At 37.3% G+C, this 11,356-nt stretch overlaps 1 protein-coding gene across 1 annotated transcript; it reads right to left on the bottom strand.

The window, feature by feature from the left end:
* Positions 1 to 34: 34 nt before the first annotated feature.
* Positions 35 to 3,416, bottom strand: LOC113684434 (uncharacterized). Its single transcript, XM_027201812.2, has 6 exons — positions 3,226 to 3,416; positions 3,068 to 3,102; positions 2,723 to 2,842; positions 1,932 to 2,094; positions 1,142 to 1,229; positions 35 to 454 (listed from the first exon to the last, which is right to left on the bottom strand). The coding sequence occupies exons 1-6, from the start codon at positions 3,308 to 3,310 to the stop codon at positions 130 to 132; spliced, it is 816 nt and encodes a 271-aa protein (XP_027057613.2). The 5' UTR covers positions 3,311 to 3,416; the 3' UTR covers positions 35 to 129.
* Between the last annotated feature and the right edge of the window lie 7,940 nt (positions 3,417 to 11,356).

The raw sequence follows: 11,356 nt of genomic DNA, 5'->3' as shown, positions 1-11,356 counted from the left end.
ATAACTTAATTAGCCAGTAAGAACGCCAAAGCTATTTCATTGTAGTAATTTTAATCGAGAATTAAGCTTGGTACATCAGCCCTCACACGATGTATCTCCTAATGTACGTTAAAACCTGGATTGGAAATCTTAAGGACTCGTCAACTTCCCTGGTTTGACCCAAGGAAATCCCCTTTTCCGTCCGTTTTTCCTCCCGAGAATCCAGGGAAATCCCCTTTTCCGTCCATTTTTCCTCCCGAGAATCCAGGGAAATCCCCTTTTTCTTTCGTTTTTGTTCTCGAGAATCCAGGGAAATCCCTGTTTACGAGCATTAATATGAGACTGCAACAGAGTGAATGCGTCGCTCAGCGCATTCCATGAAAGCGCTGAAAAGGATCGTCTACTGATTTCCTGCTTGCACTTTTCTGGTATAATCAACATTCCAGGATCAACCGTGGTCTTCAAGTCGAGGAAACTGGAAAAATTAGAAAACAGACAAAAATTGAGAAATCTGACAAGCCTTTTTCAATTAACCATTTACACTCTAACATCAGTATGCATATTCTCCATACTGTTCTCTATACATTTCCTAAGGTACTGATAAGGAGAACGTTTTGAACAATAAAGAGCTTCATAAGTTGGTGATCATTTCCTTTATTCTCCTGACCTTGATGTGTGATTCAGTGCTGACATAGTAGGGAGAAATTAGATATTAGTCACTCTTAGGGGGTCAAAGGGTTAAGATGTTCTCATGCACAGTCTTTTTTACCCCTCCTCCGCATGTAACGACTTTGCTTAGCACACTTATGGTAAAGTCACTAAACCGCTTAGAATTTATGAGCAAACAAATAAACCGTTATAAATGCATCTGTTTGGTATACTTTAGTGGAGCAAGGAAAGAAAAATGCCTGTTACTGGACAGAAATTAATTTAGTTGGGCGGAAAACGGGCGACCCAATACTCCTCACCGATAAATAAAGAAATTTCTTTCACTGACAGATAAGCAGTGTTAATGACTGAAATCTAAAAGGGTCAGAGACTGGTCAGTGTGCGGATAAGCTGTCGAGGAAGAACATCATGTCAGCACTTTGTTCTTTACGTGCGTTGTTGACAAGTATTCGGTGCTTGTAAAAATGTTAACGAGTTAATAGAAAAACTATACCTTCCCGAGATGGCTGAATGCTTTGTTTTCACAGCATAGCTTGCTGGGATACACTGATCGCCAGACTCTAATGTTACTACTCCTCCCTCTGCATTTTAAAATATAAAGAAAAAATAAAAGAAGGATTCAAACGGAAGCAATTATTTATTTCTCGAGTATAAATATGACAAAACCGATCACATAAAACCTTTTTTGAGCAGATCGATAAATTATACGACAGTTGATCTGCACAAGAGAAAACAATGGAACATTCGATCCCCACCTTGAATTGTTATAGCTTTCCCCCACCAAATTGCAACTGGTTATAATATGAATTTAAAAACCATTTCGCCATCTTAATCTTTAATGCAAGCAGAGAATACATAAGACAGCTTTTCAGGAGCGGTTGCTATCGAGACTTTTTTTGAGAGGCGGACCACTGGCGTCACATGTGGGTTAAATTTGAAGCTGATTTTCGTCAGTATTCCCAAAAGTTTTCTAAGAGCTCACCAAGCAATTTTCTTCCCTCCGCAGAAACCAACATTCCAAACATTACTAAACACAAGTTGAACACTTTTTAATGAATTTACAAATTTCAAATTCTGTGTTGCTAATCTCCAATCAGGACACCAACATCGCTGATATTGACTTTATTCTGGACAGATACGAAGGTCAACAGAGAGACCAAGGAATTCCTAAGGACCTCTCTGTAGTTCATTTGATAGGACATTTGAATACCCAATCGTAAATTTATGAGTTGCGTAGTCGGAGTGTCAGGCTTGCATAAAGCAATAAGCGTTGCCACACTTACCTTCACCATCTTGAAAAGAATAAAGTTCCACTAAGGCTCCTTTTGATCCGAGTGAACCTTTGGCGACTAAACTCAGCGGCAAGTCTTCCAGAAATTCAGGAATACTCTTCTCCTCACTTGAATCAATTTGGCATCCGTCTGGGCTTATTTCATAGATCTTACCCTATTGAGAAGTCCGTTTTGTAGATAAAAAGATTTTAAATAAACTACAGCGGAAGTTTGTTGGGTTAATACTTAGACAGCCAAATCATTAGGTCTTATTCAAATTATCACTTTAAAATTTCCAACTCGATAGCGAAATTGAAAAGACATCGCTTAGATTTGATTTAAATTTAAGGGATTGGGTCAGAAACTGCTGCCATTTACTGGTATTTATTTTCCAGATGACCAAAAGAAACCATCACGACTTTGTTAACCGTGTACGTTTTATCTCAGGTGTCAGGTAGTTTGCTTGTTAGCGAATCATTCCTAAGAAGAGGGTCTCAATAGGGTGATGGCTTTTACGGCTAACGGTTAAAATTTTGGCCTGTTTTCGGCTAATGGTTAACATCTTTCCATTGTTTCCACCAGACATATTTTTTACGGTTAACTTTATTCACGACTAAAGGTTAAATTTTTTAAATTTTAAGCCTAAAGACTACATTTTTTGGCCGTTTAACGGTTATCGGTTAACCCCATTGAGAACCTCTTATAATATTTTCCTTTGTGTCGTTTAGCCGCTGTGAGTCAAATGAAACATGTGTCATGAAAATATTTTCAATATTAAAACAAAAAGGGTGAGTTAGTATTACCTCTTTATAGTCCATTATCAAAATTTTATCGCCCATCTTTTTCTGCATTCGTTCAAGATTCATATCTATGGAGAATGTCATGCCGTGTGCTTCAGTTGAACCTGAATCATCCACCTTGACCTGAAATAACAAAATTCTTGATGATGATGATTATAAGAAGCTTTAAAACGAATAGCCAAATAGACGAACACTTTTATTTTAATGTGAGTGACTCTTTATAAAGATTTAGATGTTGACGAAACAGAACAACTCTCAGGTGATTCTGTTGTATAACATATTTCAAGTACTGATGGAAAACTCCGGTCACTACAACTAATTCATTTTCTCCATGATGTTGGAACATACCATGTACAATCTTCCCGATAACTGCTTTGGAAAACCTGAAAGGAAAGAAAAAGGAGGAATATCAAACAAGAAATTTTAACCTCAAAGAACGTGTCACAATTTTAGTAAATAATTAAATATTTGGAAGGACGGAATAGACATCAAGAGCGTTTTATCACCAGAACATGACAGAGACCGCCCACTTGGATTCGGGTTTGCTGAGGAAAAGCCAAGAAGAAAACCGATCATCAGAACGACTTTCATCTTAGACTGATGTTACTTTGCTACAATTGCGATTTTGATTAAGCCCTCAAGCCATTTTATGCATTTCTTTCTTCTGCACATGTTCAGCTGCGTAAATGGAGAAAAAATTCAACAATGAGTTTTAGGCACCTTGGAGCAATTTAAAATTAAGTGTACAGGCAAACAGATATGGTTACCCCTTTTGTTAAGTTTTTCAGAAAGAAATTTTTTTGTCGATAAAATGGTAAAATAAACAGGAACTCAGTATGATTTGTCTTTCCACTTCCCTTTGAAAACTTTGTGCTAACCTCCTGGCAACTAACTTTTACGTATTTTTAATCCTATCTTACAATTGTCAATGACGGTACAGGCACTCCTTGTTTCCTGATTTCTCCAATAATATTCTGTTCAGAAAGAAACAGAATTTAAAACAGTCATTTCAAATTTCTTTTGTTCCATTGAACAGTATAAATTGCAACAAAGGCAATTTGAAATATAAACTAAATTTAGATATCACGCACAATTTTAATTGTTTGGTATTTAACTGTTACTGAAGATGTGTTAAAATGTTAATAACAATTAATGCTGACTGTAAACTTCGATAAGCGTTACCTTGGAAGCAGTTGAAACACGCCGAGCGGAAAAACATCGAGCCGCTTTTGAGATCAAAGATGAAGCACATCCGCTTTAGAAATTGACGGCAATGAATGGAAAGGCTGGTTCAAAATACGTTTGCACTTTTAAGTTTCACTGAAATAAGCGCTCCAGCGTAAAAAAAATCATCGGTCTAACATTATTATCTACCTTCACAAAGAGAAGTTATTTCTTAAATATATTTTGCTGACGTTGTGTAAATGAACACTACTGACAAAAAAATAAAACGATTAGGTTAAGGTTTGGTAGAATGCCACGTGGGAAACAGGAAGTAAGTAAGACAATAAGTTAAAATTGGATAAAGGAAATTTTATGACTTGACTCAAGTTTTACACAATCGAGCTTTACATAAGCGGTTGTATTCGTTTCCATAGTGACAAGGCGTCAAAAAAGAACGGAGGCACTCTTCACTACGTTGTTACCACGACGCAGAGGAAAGATTAGCACTCTGAATGCGGTTTTTTTTTTTACACATAATTTTCTAGATTTCAAGCTCTGACTCATCTTGAAAGTAAAAGTTGTATTCGAAATGTTAGATCATTAAGTTAGATAAAGTTGGGCATTTTTAGTGGGGAAACTCATTCCATGGTAAGCGCGCACGTGGCGGTAAAAATCATATCACTTTCTTTTGTTTTCGAAGGAAAATTTATTCATTAATATGTGTTATCCTTAACTGAGATATACTCCTTGAAATAAACATTACATAGAAGTCTTTTATACAGCCAAGCTCACATAAGGGTATTTTATGGTCCGTCGTGGTATAGTGTCTTAATTGGATTAACCATCAGCCGAAAACGGCAAAGAAATTCAGCCATTAGGCATGAAAATTAATTGATCAATTTCAACCGTTCTTTGTTCCAAACCCATGAAAAATCATTATTTGACGACTTGAATGTTGGCATAGCTACTGTTCAAAATATTTTCAAGAAATTACAACAGCACTTAACTTGGGATTTCTTTCCGAGGGTATTTTGAAGATGCCACTTGTACGAGTCGATAAGCGAAAATAAGTTCTCTTTTATTTAACATATAGAGAAGCCTTGACTGTGCTCTGTTCTGTTATAAAGCACGCAGGAAGCGGCTAGAGCACGAAAGAAGTGTAGGGAGAAACACGAGACGTAGTCGAGTGTTTCTTCCCACTTCTTCCGTTAAAGTACCCAAGCATTACTTTCAATTTCCAAAACAAACTTTATTTCCAAAGCGAACAACAGTGTCGTCAGCATGCTCTATACTCTCATAAAGCACGCTACAATAAGCCAATCAGAATCCCTGTTAGAATGATTCAAATACTCTGATTGGCTGTACAAGACTAAAGCTGTCAAAAGTGTCAAACCATCAAAGTTCACATTCTACGATAGTTTACAAACTAAAATAGTTCGGCAAGTCGAATTTAACACTTTTGCTTGAAGTTTTTAAGTCTCTAATACAGAATCTCTAAGTGAAATGTTCAGTGAACTTCAGCCGAATTATGGCTCATAAAAACACGTGAATTTTTTCGCATGACAAGGTAGAAAACAAACTGTTCAAGGCGAGTGTTTTTTGAATGAACGACAGCCGAATTCACCGGAACATGAAGATCGCTCGGGATGGCAGCGCCGCAAAACTCGGTTGCAGTGACTGATGTGACTTTCCACTCAACGCATCGGAAAGGATATCAGAGCAAGCTCTTATTTTTTCACTCGAAGGCCGGCCGATGTAGTTTCTGAGGCTTGCTTTACTGTGATGACCGGAGATCGCCATGATGAGCGAGCCGCGGTGAACTTCAGCATGATCATATTCGCTCAGACACCGTTATGATTAGTATGAATTTTAACAGTTATGCCAGTTTGGTTATATTTTTCATCATTTCTGTTTTGTTCTGTTTTGTTTTTGAACACTGAACTTTATATGCTATACGAGTGTTAGCTGTGTTTGATTTTTATTACCGTACGTAAGCTTGCAATCTAACTGAGCGTGAAAATCTTTAAAACTCGGAATGTCTATTTTGTTTTTCCTTTGAGGATTTTCGTATCTGCTCACGTTTTAATCAGGTAAATTACGGCGCCTGGTATGTTTACAAACCTTTGTTTGGTTCTTCTGTTGCTACTTGCCGGCTCGCTTCAGTTCCGAAATTTCACTTTCAGTTATCGGGAAAAAAAGCTAAAAAGAAGTCCCGGAAAAGGTCGAACATAGTACAATTTGACAGATGGCGTGACAGCTTTAGCTCAGCTCTATGCTCTATACTCTCATAGAGCACGCTCTTTCAACCAGTGACAGCACGCGTTATATCCGAACTTTATTATAATTAACAAATAGAGAAGCCTTGACTATGCTCTGTTCTGTTATAAAGCACGCAGGAAGCGGCTAAAGCACGAAAGAAGTGTAGGGAGAAACACGAGACGTAGTCGAGTGTTTCTCCACACTTCTTGAGTGCTCTAACCTCTTCCTGCGTGCTTTATAACAGAACAGAGCATAGTCAAGGCTTCTCTATTTGTTTTATAATAAAGAATCCGTCAAATTCCCCATGCATTACTTTCAATTTTCAAAACAAACTTTATTTCCAAAGCGAACAACAATGTCGTCAGCATGCTCTATACTCTCATAGAGCACGCTACAATAAGCCAATCAGAATCCCTGTTAGCAGGTAATTTAGTGTTAACAACTGGGTTGAAAACGTAAATTAGCCACCGTAAAGGGTAAAAAAGCTGACGTTTCGAGCGTTAGCCCTTCGGTTCGAATAATCTGATTGGCTCTACAAGACAAAAGCTGTCAAAAGTGTCAAACCATCAAAGTTCAAAAACCATCAAAGTTCACAATCTGCGATAGTTTACAATCTAAAATAGTTCGGCAGGTCGATTTTAACGCTTTTGCCTGAAGTTTTTAATACAGAATCTTGAAGTGAAATGTTCAGTGAACTTCAGCCGAATTATGGCTCATAAAAAACACGCGAGTTTTTTCACATGACAAGGTAGAAAACAAACCGTTCAAGGCGAGTGTTTTTTAAATGAACGACAGCCGAATTCACCGAAACATGAAGATCGCTCGGGATGACAGCGCCGCAAAACTCGGCTGCAGTGACTGAAGTGACTTTCTACTCAACGTATCGGAAAGGATATCAGAGCGAGCTCTTATTTTTTCACTCGAAGGCCGGCCGATGTAGTTTCTGAGGCTTGCTTTACTGTAATGACCGGAGATCGCCATGCTAAGCGAGCCGCGATGGACTTCAGTATGATCATATTTGCTCAGACACCGTCATGATTAGTATGAATTTTAACAGTTATGTCAGTTTGATTATATTTTTTATAATCTCTGTTTTGTTCTGTTTTGTTTTTTAACTCTGAACTTTATATACTATACGAGTGTTAGCTGTGTTTGATTTTTATTACCGTACGTAAGCTTGCAATCTAACTGAGGGTGAAAATCTTTAAAACTCGGAATGTCTATTTTGTTTTTCCTTTGAGGATTTTCGTATCTGCTCACGTTTTAATAATGTAAATTACGGCGCCTGATATGCTTGCTGTACAAGACTAAAGCTGTCAAAAGTGTCAAACCATCAAAGTTCACATTCTACGATAGTTTACAAACTAAAATAGTTCGGCAAGTCGAATTTAACACTGTTGCCTGAAGTTTTTAAGTCTCTAATACAGAATCTCGAAGTGAAATGTTCAGTGAAATTCAGCCGAATTATGGCTCATAAAAACACGCGAGTTTTTTCCACATGACAAGGTAGAAAACAAGCTGTTCAAGGCGAGTGTTTTTTGAATGAAAGACAGCCGAATTCACCGGAACATGAAGATCGCTAGTGATGACAGCGCCGCAAAACTCGGTTGCAGTGACTGATGTGAATTGCCAATCAAACGTATTGGAAATGATGTCAAAGCAAGCTCTTATTTTTTCACTCGAAGGCCGGCCGATGTAGTTTCTGAGGCTTGCTTTACTGTGATGACCGGAGATCGCCATGATGAGCGAGCCGCGATGAACTTAGCATGATCATATTCGCTCAGACACCGTTATGATTAGTATGAATTTTAACAATTACGCCAGTTTGGTTATTTTTTTTATCATTTCTGTTTTGTTCTGTTTTGTTTATGAACACTGAACTTTATATACTATACGAGTGTTAGCTGTGTTTGATTTTTATTACCGTACGTAAGCTTGCAATTTAACTGAGCGTGAAAATCTTTAAAACTCGGAATGTCTATTTTGTTTTTCCTTTGAGGATTTTCGTATCTGCTCACGTTTTAATAATGTAAATTACGGCGCCTGATATGTTTACAAACCTTTGTTTGGATCTTCTGTTGCTACTTGCCGGCTCGCTTGTTCCGAAATTTCACTTTCAATTATCGGAAAAAAGCTAAAAAGAAGTCCCGGAAAAGGTCGAACATAGTAAAATTTGGCAGATGGCGTGACTATGCTCTAAACTCTCATAGAGCACGCTCTTTCAACCAATGACAGCGCGCGTTATTTCCGAACTTTATTATAAATATATATAGAAGTGTTCGAAAGTGCTGAGATGATTTATGTGGACTGTATATTAAATAACAAAAGGTTTTCGTGCATCAGAGAAGTGATGTTCCTGTTTTATATTTAGGGTTTAAATGACAATTAATGTTTAGCGACAATCTGCGACTTTTCCAACCTGATAAATCTCAAACTACTCGACATAGTACAATTTCACCTAAAACCTGTTTCATTTAAAATAAGCTCATTTCTTAACGCATGATAGTTTTTTTTTTTTGGGGGGGGGGGAGGAGGGGAGGGGGTCATCAAATTTTCGACTTTGATTTTAAAAAAATCTTGGGGTATCAATTCTAGAAATCGCCGAAATAGTTAAGAGTAAATGTCAGTAAAAATCAAGGAAAATTCAAAAAACGTGGCCACGGTCAAAAAATCGATTGCGCTCATACTTTGTCAGTTTGAAGGCCTAGGTAAGTAACTGAAGGATATGAGGTTAGTTTTTTGAAATATTCCATATAACGGCAGAAAACCACGAGAAACGGTCAACCTACTGGAAGCTGGGATTTCACCTAACGGAAACTCGAAATTTTACACTTTTCAGCTTCTCGCTACACAGACGTTTACATAGCTGTGAATCTTTCTTAAGTATAATTGAATACATTGATTCTTCCTTAGTCAAACCATGGGAATTATTTTTATCTCTGCTTATTTGTGAGCGAACTGAGACCCGATTAAGAAGACAGACTTTTCTCATTTACGCGAAGGTGTAAAATAATCCAAACTCAGCGACGAAAAAAGCTGACCGGTAGTTCTTCAAATCCTCTGATATTATAACCAAAGACAGTTCAGTCATTGATTTTTAGGTATACGGTTTTAAATCTTTAGGATCTAGTAGCACTTTTGCATGAACGCCGATCAAAATTCGATAAAATTCCAATTGAGCGCCTTTGAAATCTACAACTCTACATAACAAAGCACTATTGAATAAATTAACTCCTCGGCCAAAGTTTGTACATAAAACATAAGGGTTTTGCTTTTTTAGCGGTTTGAAGCGTTTTAAAAATATATATTAATGTTAAATATTGTCTACACAGGTAAAACAAACTATGAAACACCAAAATTACCACGAGCTGAAATTAAATCTCACAGGCTCGCTCCCTAATCTGCATCACGCACGAGCGACTTAGCGACAATTAGTACAGTAACAAACAGATATTTACATCCGTTGATTTTAAATAAGTCGTATTTTTAAAATATCTTACTCAAAGATATGCCAGGTTTCCCAGTTAACTTGCTGAAAAAAAAAGAAAACCTTGATAGTAATTCTAGCTCAATTAGAATTGATTTTATTTAGTATGAGAAGTTTTGTGCCGTCGAAAACCAATTGGAAGTAACTGTTTCCACGAAAAGCAAATATTGCATCGTTCTCTAAATAAACAAATCTACTTAACCATATTACCAGAGTATGTTGTTGGCGAAGTTAATAGACATACATAACAACGACGTCTTGCTCGTTCTTGAATATTGTCGGTGGGATTTGCGTCGCAGACGAACGCACTTGCTAAGTAACTTCCAATGGCTAATTTCTACCCTTACTCAGCTTTCGTCACACTTCTCACGCTGTGTAACAAGGATATAAAATATCGCACGAAGTCCTAAAAAACTCTCCGGACTTGAACCAGAATTGATTTTAGCGAGATTGCGTGTTTTTAAAAGCCAACGAGTTTATTGGAGATGACTACCCGTACCGTCTCATCGTGTCACTTAGGCATAACCTGACACGATGTCGATAGTTTCGACTCCTGATGGCCAAGAGCACTCGGATTTCTTTTTTCCCGAGTACGCCTGTGTCACTTACTGAATAATACATCATTCTCATTTATTCACCAGGCTTAAAAATATTCCATCACATTTATTCCATCGCGCGTATGCCACACATGACATTCCAATCCTAGCAGTATGCAGGATGTTTGTCCCATGAAGCACTCGAATTTTTTTTCCCATTATGCCTGTGTCACTTACTGAGTAATACATCATGTTCAAAAGTATTAATTTTTGCGCCATACAGGAAGTTGTTTCGGGTCACTCAGCAAGAGCTGTGAAAAGTAGCCGCACTGGAATAGGAATATATTTTTTCCAATCCATGAAGATATTTGACCTTTCAAAATAGCTCGTCCCTATGGGCTCAGGTAAATAAGAACTAAAAAATGTACTACCAAGCAGGAACTGTCTCCAATGAGTTTTGTATCCTCTTCATTCTGTTGTCCAATGCGACTATTAAAAACACTATGAGTTTTACGACTTGCATGTTTTATTGATTGCGCTTGTCAAACAACACTACAGTCTGTCATTGATAGAGAAAATAAAGTTTAATTTTGACAATATTCGATGAAAAATACTAAGAATTTTCCAAAGAGGGCACCGAAGAATAAATAATGTGCACTATCATTTTTACGACATTTAAAAAGGAGGGAAGGGGGTGGGGGAAAGGATTTAACAACCATACTACTCTCTCTCCCCAACCACCCACAAAGTGCACAGTTTGCACAGTATACTAGTGGAAACGTCACATCAACATTTATATGTTTACGTTTAATAGCACAATTAAGGTCGTTGCATCACTCCAATATGGCAATTTCCCCACAAAACTATATTTAAGTAGATCTTTGATCAATCTTGTACGTCTAGCTTTGTTACTTTGAATTTTTCTTGGCTTCTTGCGGAGACAATTTCAAACTTTTTAGCCCTAAAACTTTGAATGGATATACAACTGTAATTAGCTTACATTACGGACTGGTTGGCTGGTTTAATTCGGTGGCAGCCTTGAGGTGGTCGCCATACCATTAGTGTATCTACCTCTTCACTGAACACACTTTTAGAAAAAGATAACGATCAAATGAAACGATTTTTTCGAAAGAAAATAAATGATGTTATCTTGTATACAATTATGCGCAAGGCATAATCAGTCAACAGAAA

The sequence above is a fragment of the Pocillopora damicornis genome, chromosome 7 (genome assembly GCF_964200805.1).
Source record: "Pocillopora damicornis chromosome 7, jaPocDami1.2, whole genome shotgun sequence".
Taxonomy (NCBI): Eukaryota; Metazoa; Cnidaria; class Anthozoa; order Scleractinia; family Pocilloporidae; genus Pocillopora; species Pocillopora damicornis.
Note: the sequence above shows the minus strand (reverse complement) of the source record. Positions and strands in the feature narration are given on the sequence as shown.

Bases quoted from the DNA above. Each gene is read 5' to 3' on its own strand.
- LOC113684434 (XM_027201812.2), bottom strand. From the start codon at position 3,310: ATGAAAGTCGTTCTGATGATCGGTTTTCTTCTTGGCTTTTCCTCAGCA. The intron at 2,843-3,067 runs GTATGTTCCAAC...TTGTTATTTCAG, and splicing joins TATCGGGAAGATTGTACATG to GTCAAGGTGGATGATTCAGG. The intron at 2,095-2,722 runs GTAATACTAACT...ACTTCTCAATAG, and splicing joins TGATAATGGACTATAAAGAG to GGTAAGATCTATGAAATAAG.